Source organism: Mandrillus leucophaeus, unplaced genomic scaffold, assembly GCF_000951045.1.
Source record: "Mandrillus leucophaeus isolate KB7577 unplaced genomic scaffold, Mleu.le_1.0 Scaffold147, whole genome shotgun sequence".
NCBI classification, from domain to species: domain Eukaryota; kingdom Metazoa; phylum Chordata; class Mammalia; order Primates; family Cercopithecidae; genus Mandrillus; species Mandrillus leucophaeus.
The window spans coordinates 1,769,928-1,792,851 of record NW_012101443.1 but is presented as its reverse complement, the minus strand read 5'-3'; the positions used below and the strand labels follow the sequence as shown (position 1 = coordinate 1,792,851).

Sequence of the window (22,924 nt, the reverse complement as noted above, 5' to 3'; positions counted from 1 at the left end):
CACTCAGTGGCCCAGGCTGGAGTGCAGTGGCTCAATCTTGTCTTACTGCAGCCTTGACCTCCCAGGCTCAAGTGATCCTCCCATCTCAGCCTCCCAAGTAGCTGGAACTGCTGGTGGCATTCACCACCAAGCCCAGCTAATTCTTGTCCTTTTTGTAGAGATGGGATCTCACTATGTTGGCTAGGCTGGTCTCAAACTCCTTGGCTCAAGTGATCCTCCCATCTCAGCCTCCCAAGTAGCTGGGACTGCTGGTGGCATTCACCACCAAGCCCAGCTAATTCTTGTCCTTTTTGTAGAGACGGGGGTTCCACCGTGTTGCCAAGGCTGGTATCGAACTCCTGGACTCAAGAGGCCCACTTTGGCCTTCCAAAGTGCTGGGAGCCCTATGGTCACTTTAAGTAATAAAACACAATCCAGCACAATACACTGTTTAACAGCTCAGTCCTCATTCTCGAACAGTTCGCCCCAGCCCAACTTGGGCATGATTTCCAGCTCAAAGTGGTGGTTTGCTGGAGCAGGCTTCTACTGCCTCACAAGAGCCCATGGTGGGCTTTTCTTCCTAACTCCGTGTTCAGTGACATCACATTGGTAGCCTGAGATGGCCACACTGGGAGTATTTACCCCGTGGAAACAGGTAAATGCTACAAGGCAGGGCTTTTTCCTTGAAAAGCCAGTGTGCTGGTCAAAAAATAGCGATGTGCTGGTTAAATTCACACCAAGTGTGATCCACTTCTTTCTTTCTTTGGCCTTCTGCCTTTCGAGGCTCTGGGGTCCTCCAAGATTGGAGTGTGGGGAAGGGAAAGAAAAAGGGCAGAGGGCCAGGCACGGTGGCTCAAGCCTATAATCCCAGCACTTTAGGAGGCCGAGGCAGGTGGATCACCTGAGATCAGCAGTTCAAGACCAGCCTGGCCAACATGGTGAAACGCCGTCTCTACTAAAAATACAAAACTTAGCCGGGCACAGTGGCAGGTGCCTGTAATCCCAACTAGTTGGGAGGCTGAGGCAGGGGAATTGCTTGAACCGGGGAGGCGGAGGTTGCAGTGAGCCGAGATCGTGCCACTGCACTCCAGCCTGGGCGACAGAGTAAGATCTTGCCTAAAAAAAAAAAAAAAAAAGTAAGTGGGGGGGCACAGAAATTCCTACTCAACTGGCATTGTCCAGTGTCAGCTTCCAGCTCTCTGGGCCTAAACTTGTTTTAGGGCTGACTCCTTTTCTCAGTGGTACTCCATGGGTCTCTCAAAGGCTTCCCTGGGCCTCTTGGACAGGGCCTCATAGAAGCGGGTAGCAGTGTTTTGCCCAGTGTGGGCCTCAGATCACTGGTATTAGGATTGTCAGTGGCTTTGTTCACCTGCAGATTCCCAGCCCCACCCACCCAGGACTTACAAATGAGAATCTGAATTTTCACAAGGACTTCCCCCTCCAAATGATTCTGATGCCAGTACAGTTTGAGAAACGCTGAACCACATGACAATAAATCCCCTTCAGTCGCTGAAAGCCCATGATCCCTGAGTTTCTATCATTTCCTGTTCCTGCTCAAAAGCCTGGAAAAATGGCATCTCGTTGCTTGTTGAGTAAAATCTAAATTCTCTGGGCAAGCTTTCCAGGCTCTCCGTAATCCAGCCCTGACATAGCCTGCTAATACTATCCCACCACAGCCCTCTTCAGAGGGGCCACATTCTACATCTCCCCACCTGCTCTGTCCTTCCCATCCGTTTGTTCCACCTTGCTCCACACCAGCCTCTCACTCTTCTTTCCAAGCCTGACCTCAATCCCAAGGCCAGCTCAGCCTCTGAAGTCACCTCAGGTCCTCTTGTTCACAAGTCACTCCCTCCCGCTTCCTCTGAATCCCAAAGCACAGACCTTTAAAAAATGGTGATATAAGCTTACGTCTTGCCACCCTTATTATTTCAGTTATTTAGCAGGAAAGTCCATGAATAAAAATCAGATTTTGTAATCCCCCTGGGAACCCAGTCCTGCACTCAATCATTCTGTCACATACTCCTTCCTTTTATCTAACTTAAATACTTCCTGCTGTACTTCTATATGGAAGCTGCCACCTTTTAACCACCAGCAGGAACAAAATGTTCTTGGGAGGAGGGAAAAAAAAAAATGAATTTTGAAGTTTGGCCAGACCAGTAAGTGAGCTGCATTTCTTTAGTTCCGCACACACACAAAAAAAGCCTTCTTGTTGACACAAGAAACAGTTATTCCTGTTCCCATGCATCTAGGCCTGATTTTCACTAGGCAACTGTCCCATTTTATCCACCATTTGATACTGGAAAAAAGCCCCAAACACATTGTACTTGCCAGGCATCTCCATTAGCCAAAGCAATCTGGGGTGTGATTCAGGTCTGTGTTTGCCAGTCATTTAGGAGTTAGAATGGTTTCCACTTTAGTAGGCCCAGGAGTCATCCTTTATAAGGCCATCACAAATAAGCACCAATTAAATTCCACTCTCCCAAGAACAGCTCTGGCCAGCACAAACTCAGCCTATGGCACAAGGTTAACCTCAAAGCTCTCTTGAGTAATAGCACCTGCCCCTGCTGACCAGTGTGAATTAATCTTCATGGCCTAACACTAGGTTCAGTTTCTAAAACAGGGTTTGATCTCAGGAGGTCACTGGAATGACAGAGCTTCCTCGAGGGCTTGTTTAGATCATAGAATTCTGCCCCTCCCCTCTGTGCCAAATCTAGCAACTCCTACTTGTTCCATGACTCAGGGCAAACATCCTTGAACTCTCAGTGCTGGGTGAGGTGCTCATTCTGGATTATCATTAGGCTGGATGGAGTTCCCCGTTTTCCTCCCTGTGGTAGACAGTAAGCTCCCTCATGGCAGAGTCTAGGTCTTATTCTGTTGTATTCCCAGCTTCCAGCACAGTGCTTGGCACACATAATGACTTAATGAATCAGCATTTTAAGATAGTAACAATTTAATTCTCACAGTGGCCCAATGAGATAGGTACCAATATTATTCCCATTTTATAAATTAGAAAACGGAAACATAGGACAGTAAGTAAGTTACAGAAGCAGGATTCAAATCCAGGCATTTCATCTGGGCATAATTACTTAATTAATATTTTTTAATATATATATTTTTTCATGTAAGACTTCCTGCACCAACTTAATTAGTCTCTTAAAATATCTTGGTTTCTTTGGGGATCCTCCTATAAAAGTAACTTTTTCCCTTGAATCAGCATATAACGAGAGAGAACTATTCCTCAGCCAGGTAAAAATATCTCCACAGCATCTTTCTTTACACATCATCAGCACTCAGTGCATGTTTGCATGACTGATAGCTTGCTTCATTCATTCATGCAATAATGAATCAATCCATCTCAGAGAAATCGTCTTGGTTTCTACCTAGTACCTAAGTGGCAAAGCAAAGTAATTGAGAGTCTCGGAAGGCCATAATTTTAATATTTAAGTAACAACAACATAGAACAAGAAACTACATCCCTGTCTCCTAATATCGTTGACACACACTCTCTTTCTTCCCCTACCTTCCCTTCAGCTGATCTGATAGCACAAGACAGGAAGAACTTTACCAGCCCATCATCATACTCACCCTCATCTGTGTGCTCCTACCAGAGCTCAGACCTGGGATGACATGTGCTTTTCTTGTTTTCCTTCAAGAACACACTTAGGAATTGTGAGTCCAAGCACTTCATGGCCTGGCATCCAGAAAACTTGCCCACTGTTGTAGTTTCTTGTTCCATGTTGCAGTTGCTCAAATATTGAAATTATGGCCCACTGAGACCCTCAGTTAATTTGCTTTGCTCCTTAGGTGCTAGGTAGAAATCAAGTTGGACCTTGTATTGGAGGTTAAAGGTATTTCTGGTTCATTTCTGGACTTCTCAGCAGTAGTTCAGAGTGGAGTGAGCGTTTTAAACTCATTTTCTTCTTTCCTTTTGAGATGATCTATCTGAATAATCTTCAATAGGTCCATGGCCAGGGATTATGCCAAGTTTAATGTTCATCATGACACCTGATATATATTTGACAGTGCTTGATATAAAAACAATAGCTATCACATATAGGATTCACTATGTGCCAGATAATTCTTAACACTTTAATAATTAACAATTTAATTCTCACAATGACCCAATGAGATAGGTACCAATATTATTCCCATTTTACAGATTAGAAAACTGAAACATAGGGAGGTTAAGTAAGTTGCCCAAAGTCTGACAACTTATAAATAGTAGATGCAGGATTCAAACCCAGGCATTTCATCTCTGGAGTCTTCATGTATCTTCATATACCTTAATAAATCTACCCCTACTATTATAAGCATAATGCCCAAAACAGGGCACTGTCATAAATAATCATAATAATGCCTTCAGTAACAATGGCAGCATAGTCTGAAGCCTGAAGGCATCTTCAAAGGAGAATGAGGAAGAGGTTATGGGCTCTTCTTAAACCAATAAAAATAAACATTTTGTGATCTAAGACTTCGTAGATGCTAATATTGGAACAGAGAAGATGTCTGTCCCTGGTCCCTTCTTCCTCCTCACCTACCCACTTTCAGAAATATCACCTCATTTATGGCTGTTCAAAAATAAACTAATGTTTCTCTCAACCCAGTCTAGAGAGAGAAATCTCATCATTTCCCCCCACAACCTCTACTCAGAAAGAACTTCACTGTTGTTCACTGATTGGGTAATTGATTGATTCATGCAATCAACAAACCAGGCTGGAAGATTCATGAGGCATAAAACATCCTATCCCTTTAAAGCTGCAACCTTCTTGGCATCCACACGTGGGCAATTAATGAGGACCTCAGGATTCACATAGCTAAAGCTGAGCTCCTGAGAGTCCACCCCCAACCCCACTGCCCAGCCGGTTCCCTCTGCATCTTCTCCATTCCAGTTAATAGCAGCTTTATTCTTGCCGTTGTTCCAATCCAGAACCCTGGAATCACCCTTGATTCCATTCTCAGCCTACCTCCAACCCCTCAGAAAATCCTATTGGCTCCGTCATGAACATAGACCCAGAATTGGATCACTTCTATTCCCCTGAGCCACCATCCTTTCTCACCTGGGTTAGACTGTGCACCACTTCCCTACCTCTGCAGCCTATCCTCAACAAGGCAAGCAGAAGGAATCTTAAAACAAATCAGCTTATGCCACTTCTCAAAATCCTCCAGTGGCTTTCCATCTCATTCAGAATAAAAACCAAAATCCTGACTATAATCTACAAGGTCCTGCATGACAACCACCCCCTCCCATTCATTCTCCTCCCTCCGCATGCACCGAGGCTCTGCTTGCCGTTCTTCTAATCCTCTAGCTATGTCCTGACCTCAAGGCTTTTGCACTTGTTTGGGGAGGAAAGAGCTTTCCAGCCACCTGCATGGCTCGCTCCCTCATCTTCCCCAAGTCCTTTAGAAATTATCTTCTCAGTGAGATCTTCTCTGTTTACCCTATCTGAAGTTTCAGTAAATGTTCTGCATTTTTCCTGCTCTTCACTTTCTCACTAGCGCATACTGGTATTTGACATACTGTGTGTGCACTATATTTATCTTGCTTGTTGTCTGTCTTTTTTACCATAGCAAAAACATTTTTGCTGTTTGGTTCACTACTGTATCCCCTGCCTGGAACAAAACTTGAAATTTCGTAGACATTCGATAAATATTTGTTGAACAAATGAATGAATGAGGACAGTAACACAGATGACAGCATTCAAGGGTATGCTGAGTGATAATGACCACCATGAGAATTAAGAGGCATTAATTCTTAACTCTCACCAAGAGAATTAAGATCACTTCTGCTGAGGGCTGTCACAGAAATGTCAAAAAGAGGGTAGGACTCCAGGTGGTGGACAGAACCTAGCACGTGGAGTGTAGCATGAGCATAACTCGGAAGCAGTTTGGAGACGGGCCATTCATTAGAACATGTCGTTAATTTCCGAGCAGTCGATAGACAGTTCCCTACCATGAGAAACTGTCGAACAATAATATCTCTCTTTGGAGCTCTTCTGAGGATAATAATTTTATAAAGGGGACTGGGATATACTACTGAGTACAGATTAAGTCAGCTGCTGATTACTGGCACAAGAGCTGAATCTCCTCTTAGCAATCCTTTAAAATGAAAAGGCTATTCAGACTACATCAGAACAGCACTGTCTCCCATTTCCTCTTCTGTCAAAGCTCAGGGTCTTTCCACTCTACCTACAAGTAAACGTTTAATCAACAGCATTTCCTAGTGATCCTGAAAACACCCATCTGCATTGCTGTTAATCTCTTCCCCTATTTCCCTGGACAAAACGTTGAGCAAGGAACAGTGCCTGTCAAAGTAGAAGCAGAAATGCAAGAGAGAAGCTATGCAGCAGATGAATCAGAACCACCAGCAGCAATATTCCTATGGAAATAAACAAAGACAACTAAATGAGGAAAGTTAAAAGCGGTTTATTCAGAACTTGCCATAGCGAGGGAGCCAGCCACCATCGCTTGTGTTTTGGTGAGACTTCAAGGCAGGCATAGGAGCAGGAAAGTTTAAAGTGAGAAAAAGGGAAGGTTTCAGGTATGCCCTGATTGGAGGCTGTCTGCATGAGGGCAGGCTAACTAGAAGAGGAACATCTTAAGGGATTGGTTAGTGGGGGCATATCTGGCTTTCTCTGGTTGGTCCTAAATTAAAAGTAAGAACAAAAATTAGAGGCTGGGCACGGTGGTTCACGCCCTGTAATCCCAGCACTTTGGGAGGCCGAGACAGGAAGATCATTTGAGGCCAGGAGTTCAAAACCAGCCTTGCCAACATGACGAAACCCCATCTCTACTAAACATGTAAATAGCTGGGCGCAGTGGCATGTGCCTATAGTTCCAGCTACTCAGGAGGCTGAGGCACAAGAATGGCTTGAACCCGGGAGGTGTAGGCTGCAGTGAGCCGAGATTGTGCCACTGCACTCCAGCCTGGGTGACAGAGCAAGACCCTATCTCAGGCTGGGCACGGTGGCTCACGCCTGTAATTCCAGCACTTTAGGAGGCTGAGGTGGGCAGATCACCTGAGGTCAGGTGTTTGAGACCAGCCTGACCAATATGGTGAAACCCCGTCTCTACTAAAAATACAAAAATTAGTCTGGCTGTGGTGGCATGTGTATTCAGGAGGCTGAGGCAGCAGAATTGCTTGAACCTGGGAGGCAGAGTTTGCAGTGAACTGATATCGCACCACTGCACTCCAGCCTGGGTGACAGAGGGAGACCTTGTCTCAAAAAAAAAACACCCTATTTCAAAAAATTAAAGAGGCTGTAAGTTATTAATCAAGTCATAGGGCTTCTTATTACAGAAGCTACTGTTTAGCTTCCTGGATTGTTCTAGAGTTAGCAGTGTGACTCCAAGTCTGACTTAGAGCAGGCTGGTTTCCTGGGCTGTTTATTATGGAGACGGCGCTGTTTCCTGGACAGGTTGCTGCAGGTTGCGGGCCAGAGCTCCATTTTTACATGTGGTCCAGCCATTGCCCATATGTGTACACAGTCTCTCATTTCCAAGAGGGTCAGCAGTCTCCCTGCAGCTTCAAAACTCCTCTGCACGACAAGATATAATCCAGCGTCCCCTCACTTCTTCCTTCCACTTGCCAACCCATGCCCCTCTCCTGAGGCCCAACAATGCTAAATCTTCCCTTCGTTTTTTTCCTCACTGTAGCATCCCTCCTACCTCAGCTATTTGAGCAAGATATCTCTTTTATATTTAAAATCCTTTTGAAAATCACCTTCAGCTGGGTGCAGTGGCTCACACCTGTAATCCCAGCACTTTGGGAGGCCGAGGTGGGCGAATCACCTGAGGTCTGCAGTTCGAGATCAGCCTGGCTAACATGGTGAAATCCCGTCTCTACTAAAAATACGAAGTTAGTCAGGTGTGGCAGCGGGTGCCTGTAATCCCAGCTACAAGGGAGGTTGAGGCAGGAGAATCGCTTGAACCCTGGGAGGCGGAGGTTGCAGTAAGCTGGATCACGCCACTGCACTCCAGCCTGGCAACAGAGCAAGACTCTATCTCAAAAACAAAGAAAGAGAGAAAGAGAGAAAGAGAGAGAGAGGGAGAAAAGAAATAAAAGAAAGAAGGAAGATCACCTTCATGCAGTCTCCGACACCAGCCCCCTCCCAAAAAACTCCGGTTCCCCTTTTCTCTCTACAGTGTTTATGGGTCCATTATTTATTTACAGGTACACATACTTATCATGGGGTATTAGCATAAATAACAGTGGCTATGTTGTTTCCCAAGACTGCTCAGAGCCTGGGATAGTGCCACATGCAGAGAAGTGCTTAGTAAATGGTTCTGAAGGATAAAAGACAGAGCTATGCCTTGGAAAAACCAAGAGCAATGCCTGTCAACCAGACCGAAGAGCTTCACATCATCTGCTTGACCCTGGGTGATAGCTTTTCTCCTCAGACCTTCTTTTACTTTAAATTCAGAAACACACCAGAGGCATTTCAGAACTGTGTGCATCCTCTACATTTGGAAAAACAGTTTCCCAGCTCTGTTTGGGGAGTGGTAAAATTATATATAACACCCGATGTTATATGTATATAAATATTAAATAACATTTAGTAGCTATCATAGGTGAGGATTTAATTAAATCAGTATCTGGATCTGTAAATGAAATCCAGGTACTGATTTAATTAAATTTTCACCCATGATAGCTATTAAACTAAAGCCACATGGCAATAACAGGAATGAAATCAGCCTTCCACATTCACAATCAGAACTACAAAATAAATTGAGCAAGTATAATAAAGACGAACATAACAGCATTGCAATATGACAATGCCCTTTATCTAGATTCAGATTGGCTCCTGAAACACCTTGGATTATCCACTAGGAAAGCCTGATGTGGCCTGAGCTTTTGTCCAATACTCAGTACCAGCACTATCATAAGCTCTATTCAATTAAAATAAATATATGGCCGGGCATGGTGGTTCACGTCTGTAATCCCAGCACTTTGGGAGGCTGACGCAGGCAGACCACCTGAGTTCAGGAATTCAAGACCAGCCCGGCCAACATGGCAAAACCCCACCTCTACTAAAAATACAAAAATTAGCCAAGCAAGGTGGTGCGTGCCTGTAATCCCAGCTACTCGGGAGGCTGAGGCAGGACTATCGCTTGAACCCAGGAGGTGGGGGTTGCAGTGAGCCAAGATGGTGCCACTGCACTCCAGCCTGGGTGACAAGAGCAAAACTTCATGTCAAAAAATAAAAAAAAAATTTTAAAAGTAAAATAAATAAATTTTTAAACCGTCCATGATAAAACTTTCAAATACATATATGGTCAAAATCAGTTCACAGCTGTTTTAAAACTGCAACAATACATGCATTACTGATCTCTTTTAAGATATTCACCCATTTTATCTGGGTTCAAATTCTAGATTCAAAAGAATAGTCAGGAGGGCCATTATGTGTAAACACTGAATCCGAAGAGTGTAAAACTATCCTGTTAATTTTGTAAGTTCTGGCCGGGCGCAGTGGCTCACACTTGTAATCATCCCAGCACTTTGGGAGGCCAAGGCAGGCAGATCACAAGGTCAGGAGTTCGAGACCAGCTGGCCAACACCGTGAAACCCCGTCTCTACTAAAAATACAAAAATTAGCTGGGCGTGGTGGCAGGCACCTGTAATTCCAGCTACTGGGGAGGCTGAGGCAGGAGAATCACTTGAACCCAGGAGGTGGAGGTTGCAGTGAGCCAAGATCTGCACTCCAGCCTGGGCGATAGAGCAAGACTCCATCTCAAACAAATCAAAAAAACAAAACAAAACAACAAAACAACAACAAACAAATTTATAAGTTCTGGTGTTTACTCTCTGTAATCTTGATCTCCTCTGAAATCCTCTGTTGAAGACAGAAACCCATCATCTCCCTGGAACTCAGCCAATGGCCTGAAAAGATACAAATAATAAATACCACTTCTCATTTGCATCCTGCTTTATAGTTTACAAATTAGTTCATGTGAAAGTCATGTGGGCCACAAATGGTGGGGGAGGCATAATCAAACATCTGCCGAGTTCTTTCTCTTACAAGATAGCAGTCATTATCAGGGTAGGGGACAGACACAGGAATTTGCACAGTTCTCTGCAAAGCCCATAAAATTGTATGCAATCTTAAAAAGTAACCAACGGGGTCATCTTCCCCGCAGCATATGAACATGTTTCTTTCTGCCTCCTTCCAGCATGCTCTACAAAATAGTCCCGGTAATCGCCCATGTTACCAAGTCAGCTGTCCATGGTTGCCTCCTTCCCTGACCTAAAGAAAGATTCAAGTTCAAGTTAATGCTGGAGACCCCTAGGCAAATGCCCAACTCCCTCCCAGGCCATCCCCTCCTCCCACTTTCTAACCTGTAGTCAAACACCCTTTTAAAATCCTGTGCTGATTATTTTTTATCCTTTGGGATGCTGGGACTGGGACCCTGCAGCCCAGGCTCCTTTTGGCAGCTGGCTCTCTCTGTTTGGCTCTGCCAGGAGGGGTACTAGAGGAAGGGAGCTGTTGGCTTCCTGTTCCTAAGAGTGACCATGATCAAAACACCTCATCCTGGCAGCAGCAGTTGCTTCCAGTTTTTCCAGTATTTCCAGAATCAGCCTCACCACCTCCTTCCACTCAGAGACACCAGCACCTACTGGCTGGTATCCCCTTCTTAGCATGAGGCATTGGGGCCAGCCAAGGGGGACCTTCCTAGCCCAGAGGGCTGAGTCCTCACCCTGCAGGGCCCTGCTCCAAGCCCCTAAGTCTAAAAAAATCTTGGTCTCTGACTTTTGTTCACCCAGCCCCAAGGGTGATTGCTGTTTCTTCTTCTTCTCCTTCTTCTCCTTTAGCTCCTTCTCCTCCTCCTTCTTCTTCCCCTTCTTCCTCCCCTTCTTCTTCCTCTTCTTCTTCCTCTTCCTCCTCTCCTTTCTCCTTTTTCCTCCTCCTCCTCCTCCTTTTTCTTCTTCTTCAACAGAGTCTCACACTGTTGCTCTGGCTAGGGTGCAGGGGCGTGATCACTGCAACCTCCGCCTCTCGAGTTCTAGCGATTCTCCTGCCTCAGCCTCCCAAGTAGCTGGGATTACAGGCGGGCACCAGCAGACCCAGCTAAATTTTGTATTTCTAGTAGAGACGGGGTTTCACCTTGCTGGCCAGTCTGATCTTGAACTCCTAGGCTCAAGTGATCTGCCCACATCCACCCCACAAAGTGCTGGGATTACAGGTGTGAGCCTCCGCACCCGGCCCGTATCCTATTATTCTTACCTCTGTGATACCTAAGTATCCCCGCTTTGCCGTTCTCTTCCCTAATACCTGGCTAACAATCCGTTCTATGAAGTTATCTGTTGAAATTCCTGTCGTGGTTTCTGTCTCCTGACTGGACTCAGACTGATACAAGTCCCTTATAGGAACTCTTTCCATCTGCTTTCATGTGAGCAATTAAGAACACAGCTGCTGTTGCAATCTCCCAGGAGGTCTTTTGCTTTATTAATTCCTGTTCCTGGGACTGGTCCTCAACTTGTTAGGCTCAGAAATTGGCTGTGTTAGCAAAAAACAAAAGGAAGTCTGTCCCCCATGTCACTGTCATGAGGAAAGAGACATCTGGGCCAGCATGACCACAATTAGCCTGCCACAATTTCATGGATGCTGGAAGGCACAAAACCTCTGAGTCAGAGACAAAGGGCTTTCTATTCATGGCCATAGCAGTAGCCGGAGTGTATTTGTACTGGTTCCTCAAGTCCCAATTGCCACATGACACCGTGAAGAGGACTAGGTGACATGTGCATATGCGGTGGATCGTGTTCCATAGGGAACCCTGGTCTTAGGAAACTCATATATTTTATAATGGGCAGTAGGCCTGCCTGCCCTGTGCTCCACAGACAGCCACGACGTCTCTTTTCCAAGGCTGTGTGCTACACAAACATCCTTGAAAAGACAGTCCAGCACCAAGGAAGCATGAGGGACCCTTGGAGAACTATCTCCCAACACTCATCTAGAGCTTGCATGTAAACATGAACTTCCGGTGAGGGTAATTAGTTGGACAATTCAGTTGGTTTCCATAGCAAAGATCTATCTATAGGAACTAGAGCAGTTGAGTCTTTGGGTCAGGGTCCCCCCGATCCTTTCTTATTTAGTGCCATTGGGACTCTCTGAATCTAGATTTTTTTTTTTAATTACAGCATATCAACTACCCTCCCCCTACCTGCCCCCCCTTTTTTTGAGAGAGTCTTGCTCTTTTGCCCAGGCTGGAGTGCAGTGGCGTGATCTTGGCTCATTGTAATCTCCACCTCCCAAGTTTAAGCGATTCTCCTGGCCTAGCCTCCCTAGGAGCTGGGATTACAAGTGCACACCACCACACCTGGCTAACTTTTATATTTTCAGTAGCGACGTGGTTTCACCATGTTGGCCAGGCTAGTCTTGAACTCCTGACCTCAGGTGATCTGCCCAACCCTCGGCTTCCCAAAGTGCTGGGATTACAGGCATGAGCCACCATGCCCCGATCCCTTTCTTATTGACATAGATATGGTCTGGATATGTAAGTATGGTTAGTCAAGTCTTGTTCTGACCAGTAACTAAACTACCCTGTCTCTATAAAAGTGAGTACGTTTTCTGGACATTACCAATTATGAGATTTAGAGGGCAATCATATTTCCAAGTTGCTAGAAATTACCTTACTATCTATCCTTTAGCACCACCTATCCCCAATTCCATAAAAAGCCTTAGTTTAAAAACTAAAATTGCTTTCTGCTGTTTTTCCTTAATATAAAACTAAAAAAAAAAACTACCTATAGATTATATCTTTACAACACACATTGTGGTTTTTAGAATCTCAGGGAAAAAATGCTACCTTAAATGTTAGTAGACTAAGATTCTTGACCTCCTAAATCAGTGTCAAATGTGAGATCATAGCTAATGCCTGGCCTATGTAGTCAGCACTCAATAAATAGTAGTCGTACTGTCAGGACTCTGGAAAATAAGAGAAATGAATCTGAGCAAAAAATAGGAAATTATAAGAATAACAGTATCTTCTAGAAACCTGCAGGCAGAAATGCAGCCAAGTTTGGAATATCTACCCTGCCCTTGCCACTCTGTTTGTACAGTATGACCCCATTCATCGCTGCTCATTCAGCTACTATGTGCCAGGCACAGTGCCTGAGGCCGGGACACAATAGGAAACACAAACAGATACGGTTTTTTACATTGTAAAGCACAGAGGTTACAGTCTAGTGGAGAGAGACAAATCAAATTATCATGCAAGGAAATAAAAAACTGCCACTGTGGTAACTGCTGAGACAGGCAAGTACATGGTGCTGAGTGTGTATAAAAGGATGACCTGACCCACTGAGGGAGGTCATCAAAGGCTTTCCTGAGGAAGCGATGAGCAAGCAGAGACCTAAGTTTAAGCAAGCAATAAGACAATAGGGAAACGGGAAGAGCTTTCTAGACTTAGAGATGAGCAAACACCTCCTGGCAAGCAGAAGGACACTGAGGAAGCATGGCTGGAGCTCAGGAAGATGAGACCTGCCAAATAACAGTAAAACCAAGGTCACAGAATGAGGATTTTGCCCACAGCTACACAACTTCTGGGATACTTTCCTTATACTACCACCTTCCTAGTCAGCAGACATCATTTCCTTTCCTCTCCAAACCTTCCCCTGGGACAGAGGTCCATCAGTTAATGCTTATTCCAGAGTAAAAAAGAAATCACAAAGTAGAACATAAAAAGGAAATGCAAAAACTTAAGCCACAAAAACTGAAGACCTTGCTATGGAATTTTTCTTTTTTGAGTGTGCCCAGGAGTCTTGGGGATGGTCTATGTCAGTGGTATTCAAAGTGTGGTCCCAGGACCAGCCACATCAGCATCTCCTGAACACTTATTAGAAATGCAAATTCACAGGCCCCACTCAAAACCTATGAATCAGAAATACCAGAGGTGGGGCTCAGCAATCTGAATTTTAACAAGCAAAAAGCCCCACAAAAAGGGCTTCTGTTGCACAGACAATAGTCTCAATCAGTGCTTCCCAAACCTGTCTGATCATCTGAAGCAACTGGGAGCTTATTAAACTACTCCTGGGCTACATCCCAAAACCTACAAAAATTGAAATCTCAGGGCAAGGCTTGGGAATCTATATTGAGATGATCACCCTGATTTGAGAACCACTGGTCTATATCAAAGTAACAGTGTCTGACATGGTGAGCAATTAATTTCAAGTGTCATTTGTCTTTGCCAAGTAATTAAGGGTAGTAAGTACCTCAGGCTCTGCCAGTCCAACTCACTACATTATTTGATTGATATCTTCCATCTCCTTAGCTCTTCCCAATTTTAAAACAATGTAAGACACTTCCAATTTTGACATTTATTGAGAAATTTATGCTTGTCTCTCAGTCTCGTATCATCACAGCCACCAAACACTGTATGAGACTTAATAAGTGCTTACCAAATTCAAGCATTATGCTTTTAGCTGCAGTCTAAAAATCTGTTCTGGAAAATGTCTATTTCAAAATATCAAAATCATCCAGCCTTATAATACAAATAGGCACCCAATTCAGAACTTTCTTTTTTTTTGAGACGGAGTCTCGCTGTGTCGCCCAGGCTGGAGTGCAGTGGCCAGATCTCAGCTCACTGCAAGCTCCGCCTCCCGGGTTTACACCATTCTCCTGCCTCAGCCTCCCCAGTAGCTGGGACTACAGGCACCCGCCACCTCGCTCGGCTAGTTTTTTGTATTTTTTAGTAGAGACGGGGCTTCACGGTGTTAGCCAGGATGGTCTCGATCTCCCGACCTCGTGATCCGCCCGTCTCGGCCTCCCACGTGCTGGGATTACAGGCGTGAGCCACTGCGCCCGGCCAGAACTTTTTCTTTTCTCTGCCTCTGCAAAGAAATGGATTTTCTATTATTGTGACTCAGCATTGTTTTTATTTATTTATTTATTTATTTATGAGACACAGTCTCACTCTGTTGCCCAGGCTGGAGTGCAATGACTTGATCTCAGCTCACTGCAACTTTCACCTCCTAGGTTCAAGTGATTCTCATGCCTCAGCCTATTGAGTAGCTGGGATTACAGGTGCCTGCCACCATGCCCAGTTAATTTTTGTATTTTTAGAGGAGATGGGTTTTCACCATGTTGGTTATGGCTGGTTTCAAACTCCTGACCTCAAGTGGTCCGCCCACCTTGGCTTCCCAAAGTGCTGGGATTACAGGCGTGAGCCACCACACCCAGCATCAGCACTGTTTTAAATAAACATACAAATAAATATGGGATGAATTAAGACAATATTATGTTTACAAACAAAAAACCTTCCAGAGCTGAAAGAATAGATAATATCATAGATTCATTTTCAAGCATCAGCATTTTCAAGAATTTTCCCATATGCTGAAATTTATGCAGCTGATCTACAAATAATATTGACTGGTCTCTTGGAGGTAATTTTACATTTCTCAAAAGCTCTTAAGCAAGATAATGATATGAGACTCACTTCCCACAAGATTTAAGAAGGCCACAGCCCCAGTAAGAAGTGGAAAAAACAAACAAAAAAAAGTGGTCACCTTAACATGTAAAAAGTGTCCAATTATTGGTTAGGATAGTTTCAGAAAGTTTAGTGGTTACAGGCAGCAACCTTTTGAGTATATAAAATCAGAATTTATGAAGTGGCTGCTGCTATGACTCTAATAAAACAAGGAAGCAATTTAGTAGTTTTAAGAAAATGGAAAGGAGCATAGGAAGGAAGAAAAGGTAGGCTTGAGTAAATTACTCTGCCCCTGAAGATAGCAAAAAGAAACCACTAACTGTAAAATTACATAATATTAATGAACTGTTTGCTGTCGTATGGTATTATCATGTTCAAAGGAAAAAAACCCTGCAAAACGTAGAAGGCATTATCAAGAAGATAGTCCATTTTACCTGTAAAAGTAAGGGGATTAGAGCAAAAACAAACAAGAAAAGTTGAAGGTCCTCTTCTCTACTTCTATAAAATAGAGAATTTAAAAGAAAAACATGACAGATCCCTATCTCATACCATATGGAAAACAGATTAAAGACTGATATGTAGTATCACAAAAGTAATAGAAAAAAATATGTATTTGGGGATGACACAAAGCCCCAAAGCTATAGAAAAAGTAATAGATCCAACCTCTGCAGAAGTTAAAATACTAGCAAGAAATTGAAACATTTAACAAAAGATTGAGATCTATAACAAAGTATTTGTACAAATCAAGAATAAAAAGCAAAACAGGAAAATAGAGAAAGGATTAGAACAGACAAGTCACAGAATACAAGGGCCAAAAATACACATATTTGAAAAAATGCATGGCTTCACTAGTGTCAGGAAAATGCAAGAAAAAAAAAGGCATTCTCACCTGACAGAGTAACATTACCGCATTTGCCGTTAGGGGATGTTCTTGTCTCTCAGTAAGGTCATCTAAATGTAACCTGTTTTGCATTTGAAAAGTCCAACACTGGGATCCCTGCGCTGCTGTTCTGAACTGGGGGCTGCTGACTTGACTGGATCAGTCCTTAGTGTAGGGGGAGCTCCGGAAGGAAAGGCACAACTCCCCAGTCAAAAGCCATGTGGGGTATGAAAAAGGAGGCCTGGACACTACCTGGTCCTTTTTCAGTCTCACATTCTCCTGGGTGCCTGAATGATAAACCCCAACTGAACTCTGAGGAAATATTTAATTTTTATTTTCTAAATTAGGATACATCTTACACACTGGCACATTTCATGCATTGGCAAAACTAGTAAAAAGATTTGTAATACTTGGTAAGAACATAGGTAAAAAGAAATTCTCATGTACTAGTCAAATAATAGTTTTCAGAAAGTAAAAAACATAACAAAGTAAGCACAGGTCAAAAAACTTATTAATTAACCAAAGGACCTTATTACCAAAGGACCGCACAAGATGACAAAAGAGAATGTCACACAAGAATGCTGGAATAAGATCTCATAGTTAAATGCTAATGTGGTTAATGTTCTACAAGGCTAAAAAACTGTAACCTCTTTTCTATCACAGAAAAGTAACATACATACCATTCTACCAGATCATCGTTTGCAGCTTACCAATGTTGTACAAGTTAACATCTAGCTCTAGAGTCTGGGCCCGAATCGACAGTAAATCATAGTCACAATATTGTAATTACCCACTAGGTGGATTTGTTTGACAATGCTCTAGTATACTGTTTCTCAAACGTTTTTATTGTTGTTAATTTTTTTTTTTTTTTGAGACAGAGACTCACTCTGTCACCCAGGCTAGAGTGCAGTGGTGCAATGTTAGCTCACTGAAACCTCTGCCTCCTGGGTTCAAGTGGTTATCATACCTCAGCCTCCTGCATAGCTGGGATTACAGAAATGCACTACGATGCCCAGCTAACTTTTATATTTTTAGTAAAGACAGGGTTTTGCCATTAGACTGTACATGAATCTAAGTGCAGCATTAGAGTCTCATAGGAGTGCAAACCCTATTATGAACTGTGCATGCGAGGAATCTAGGTGCACTCCTTATGATAATCTAATGCCTGATGATCTGAAGTTGAACAGTTTCATCCCAAAACCATCCCCCTGCCCTGTCCATGGAAAAATTGTCTTCTATGAAACTGGTCCCTGCTGCCAAAGAGGTTGGGGACCACTGCTTTAAATCTTCAGCCAGTTAACAAGCTCCCTTCTCAATCAAGGTAAATGCAGAAAGACAACTTATACAAATGCAGGGAAAACATACACCAACTACCAAGAGGGAATCCCTCTTTCCTAGCTAAGAGGGAACATTTAAGGACAACAGATAGCACACAGAGCCACTGATAATCCAAGGGGAAAACAAGGAACAGAAAATGTGAAAATTCTGATTTCTTCTGAGATGAAAGGGTATTACATGTATGAAACAAGAATTAGAGGCTGGACGTGGTGGCTCATGTCTGTAATCCCAGCACTTTGGGAAGCTGAGGCAGGCGGATTATCTGAGGTCGGGAGTTTGAGACCAGCCTGGCCAATATGGTGAAAGCCCATCTCTACTAAAAATACAAAAATTAGCCGCGCGTGGTAGTGCACACCTGTTAATTCCAGCTATTCTGGAGGCTGAGGCAGAAGAATCACTTGAACCCGAGAGGTGGAGGTTGCAGTGAGCCGAGATAGTGCCACTGCACTGCAGCCTATGTGACAGGGCAAGACTCTGTCTCAAAAAAAAAAAAAAAAAAAAAGCGGGGGGGGAGGCTGGGCATGGTGGTTCACGCCTGTAATCCCAGTACCAAGGCAAGCGGATCACCTGAGGTTGGGAGTTCGACACCAGCCTAACCAACATGGAGAAACCCTGTCTCTACTAAAAATACAAAATTAGTCAGGCATGGTGGTGCATGCCTGTAATCCCAGCTACTCAGGAGGCTGAGGTAGGAGAATCGCTTGAACCCAGGAGGTAGAGGTTGCGGTGAGCTGAGGTCAAGCCATTGCACTCCAGCCTGGGCAACAAGAGTGAAACTGTCTCAAAAAAAAAGAAAAGAAAAGAAAAGAAAGAATTAGAGACAGATATCTTTAATATTTAAATACAAATTACTAGCCAGGCGAGGTGGCTCACACCTGTAATCCCAGCACTTTGGAAGGCCAAGGCAGAAGGATCACTTGGGGCCAGGAATTCGAGACCAGCCTCGGCAACAAAGAGACTCCATCTCTACAAAAAATTAAAATTAAAAAAGTAGCCAGGCTAATAGTGGTGTGCGTGCCTGTGGTCCCAGCTAATCAGGAGGCTGAGTGGGAGGATCACTTGAGCACCAGAATTTGAGATTACAGTGAGCTATGGCCATACCACTGCACTCTAGTCTGGGCAACAGAGTGAGACCCTGTCTCTAAAAAATAAAGAATTACTAAATTTAAAATGAAATAGAAGAGCTGAATAATAAGGTAATGGATGTGTTCAAAGGGTGAATTAGTGGTCTGGAAGGTGGTATTTGAAGAAATCTTTCAGAATAAATAGATGAAGACAAAATACAGAAGTATAGTGAAGAGGGTAAGTTAATAGGTCTGATATCCACCTAAGAAAACTATTTTTAAAAATCATATTTAAAATTGCCTTTAGTACAAGAATGGTACAATGACTCAGATGAAAGGACCGTGGGGTAAGCAGCATGAATGACAAATGTCCCAGAGATCTAGACACAAATTGGTGAAATTTTAGGACTCTAAGCATAAAAAGAAAACCCTAAAAGTTTTTCATGAGGAAAAAATAGATTATTTATCAATAAATAAAGAGAGGTAATCAGATTGGTGTTTGACTTTAATCAGCAATACTGGATAATAGCATATGATTGTTATAGCTTCAAAATTCCGAAGGAAAATGATTTTGAGTCTAAAACCGTAACTCAATTTAAAAAATTTTAAATTGAAGATTCAACATTTAATTACTTGAAGATATGCAGCAGCACACCAGAAAACTAATCCTGGGATGCAAGAGAAAGCAATCAGAAGAAAACAGTAAAACTCATAGTGGCCTAATAACTATTTACACATACAGGCCAAGATCCTAGAGATTAATCTAAAACTAAAATTGAATCTGATTACATCACAAGAAAAGGCTGAGGTGGGGAAGTGAAACAATGCTAAGGTTGCTGACTTAATTGGAAGATGGGTGGAAGATATGGCTACTAATTAACTCTAAACATAAAGAAAAAAAGGTAATCACTAAAGAAATAGCAATAGGTTTAATTACTTCCAAACCACTGGAGGAAAAACAAGGAGAAAAAAAAAAAAACAATCAAGCCAATAAGATGACAAAATAAAAACAAGAAAGCATGATATACAGAAAATACAAAATAAGACAGCCAGGAATAGTCCAAATGTTTTAATAATCTCAATTAATATAAATGGATTAAATTTCCCAGAGCTGGTTTGACTAATTAAGGAAAATAGAAGTCAATTATAGAGGATATGAGAAAAAGTAAAGTATTTCAGTTATAAAAGGCACAACTCACCAATAGTCATGTAATGCTTACATTTCAGAAACTGATTAAATGAACAATAAGATAAGAATGTAGAAGGCAGAAAGTTTGAACAATTAACAAGCTAAATCCAAAAAAACCTGTACCCAAAACAGGCAAAGCACCCCTCTACCCACCCAAAACTCACAGAATATTTACAAATATTGACCATATAATTCCATAAGGTAGAAACCATACAGGTTATATTGTATCTGCTTAGAAATTTTAAATACACTTTGAATCTGAAATACCCATTAAAAATAAACAATAGTTACCATAGCTAAAGACATAGAGCCAACGGAGTACTCAGAGGAGTATTTTCAGTCCTAAATACATGTATTATCAGGAAACAAGAAAAACGGAAAAGAAAACTGTTTACATAATACACCTTAAGGCAGTGTGGGGATCAACAACATCCCTGGAGATACGGTCATCAATGAAAGTAGTCCAGGAGTCCGTGAATTCATTTATTAACCATAAGTCTGTAAAATGTATATGCTAACTAGTAATAAAAGTGCAAACTGTGTTGTATTTTAGAGTATCAACTCAGTTGTAACACGAGTTACTTCATCCTGATGAGATGGTTGGGAATCACATCTTTGAATATATCAAAATTAAACTGAGTTCCTTGAAGTCAGACATGGCCTCATTTATTTGTATACCTTTAATATAGGCACAATAGAGGTACCTGGAGTAAGCCCTCAACAGTGTTATATGAATTGAATTAATTAACGTATGAGGCAGATAATTTCCCAAAATATGGGGCTCACTGGAGGAGTAGGGTGAAACAGAATAAACAGATCTGTATGGTGGGTACAAGGCTGGAAAACACTGGCTAAACATGAATCTTCACCCCAGGTCTGTGACGTCACTAGGGTCACATGCCAGGTGTTCCAGGATTCTGGAAAGGATTTTACCAACATGGAGGAGCTTTCAGATTTCTTACCTTCCCTCCTTGACAGCAAGATTCATGAACTTCAATAATCACAACATTAGGAAAAATTAATCTTCAACTATGACAGACTAATTAAAAAAAAAAAATTTAGTCCCTTTTAGCTGTATGTCAAAAAGTCCCTTTTGGCTGTAGACCAATAGCTACAGCTAGTACAATGACTAGAACACAAGCTCAAATTCCCTGGTATTATAGGAGACAAAAAGATCTCAGTAGCTTTCATTTACTTTACAATTTTTTAAAAGTTTCAATTAAGTACTCCAATTGTATCTAAACATAAACAGAGGCCCCACCTGTATTAATATTTTAAACATTCAATATTTGAGCTATGTAAGTCGTGCTAGTAGGTGAATTTAAACATGTCTTAAACAGGGAATACTGACATTTCGAAACCTTCTGACTGTATTAATTTGATCTGGTTTATTTTTAAAATATTCCCCGTTGCTACAGAACATCTTCCTTTTCTGCATTAAAAACAAAATGGCTGTATTTCTCTGCCCAACTTTGCTTAGCTGAATCAATCCTTTTAAAAGTTTTCTTCTTTACTGCTAAACCTATCTTCAATTCTTAACTGACACATCAGTCATTCTTACATGAGAACAATACATTAAAATAAATACAAAGAAAAAATTCTCCCAGCAAATACTAGATTCAATCCCAACAATATGGACACAGTCTTAAAAATCAGTTATGTATTTATTTGCATAGAACCAAAGGAAAGACTTAAAATTCCAACATACACCCTATGAGGCTTACAATTTAATTACAAATCCAGTTTTGAGGGAAAAAAGGGTTTTGGTTTTCCTCTACTAACGAGGATGATACTGTTTCACATGCTTCAGTTATGCATGCTGAAACATCAGACGCCTATACATCTTTACTTTTTGCAGAATTAGTATCCAGTCCAAAAAAGTCTTTTTTGATGATGTACCGAACACACTGCAAAATCACATTTCTTTCATGTCGAATGTCCGGAGCTAGAAGCTAAAAGACAATTTTAAAAAAGATTAGCTGGTAAATAAATTATATCTGGGAAATACAATCTAAAATACTGCATGTACCCTCTCCTCACAAAGAAGACAGAACAATAAGAAATATATATTATATTTACTATTTTGCTAAAAAACAATGCAAGAACATGTCCTTTTAAGTTACATCAAGACTATCTAGCTTTTTAAACAGTACTAATGCTTATATTTGGAGTCCTCTCTAAGAGTATCTAGCATAGGACATGAAAGTATTTAATAGTCTGCAATTCTTTTTTTTTTTTTGAGACAGAATTCCGCTCTTGTCACCCAGGCTGGAGTGCAATGCTGCGATCTCCGCTCACCGCAACCTCTGCCTCCCGGGTTCAAGCGATTCTCCTGCCTCAGCCTCCCAAGTAGCTGGGATTACAGGCATGCGCCACCACATCTGGCTAAAAAGTCTGCAATTCTTTAATCTAAAATGTCAAAGAGGATTGCCCAAACTCAAATTCATAAGCAGTCTAGAAACTGATAAGTACATCTATTTACATGTAACAATGAAAGTAGCAGTAAAAAATTCCAACATTCCTTGACTTTTATAACTTTCCATTTTTGTGCTTATTGTATTTTTAAAAAGCTAAAAATCCCTGGTATTTAGAATAAACACATAATCAAGGAATCATATGTAATTTGCCAAAAAGGATTTTATTTTCTGATGTTATTGATAGAGTTCAGAAACATCATACAGAAACTTTCAGTGGAAAGATTACTTAATTTACCGATTATAAGGTAACTTTTTTAATGTAATTTACTATCTATACAAAATGGAGCGTATATTTCAGATCCATTTTAATAGGAAGCAACTGTGTTTACACGTAGCACTTCAAGAGTGTAGCCACTGAACACTTTAGCTACAAAATAAGTACTTATCTTGTAAGTCAAAACCAAACAGACTTTTCACAGAATGTCAACTAAAAAATGTGGAATACGGCCGGGCGCGGTGGCTCAAGCCTGTAATCCCAGCACTTTGGGAGGCCGAGACGGGCGGATCACGAGGTCAGGAGATCGAGACCATCCTGGCTGACACGGTGAAACCCCGTCTCTACTAAAAAATACAAAAA

General features: G+C 42.1%; 1 protein-coding gene across 1 annotated transcript in view; it reads right to left on the bottom strand.

Annotated features, from left to right (window-relative positions):
• Positions 1 to 19,735: 19,735 nt before the first annotated feature.
• Positions 19,736 to 22,924, bottom strand: part of NUFIP1 (nuclear fragile X mental retardation protein interacting protein 1) — a 62,645-nt gene continuing 59,456 nt past the window's right edge. The window contains exon 9 of the mRNA XM_011974644.1: positions 19,736 to 21,822. Coding sequence (XP_011830034.1) covers positions 21,706 to 21,822 — 117 coding nt within the window. The 3' untranslated portion in view covers positions 19,736 to 21,705. The remainder of the gene's footprint in view (positions 21,823 to 22,924) is intronic.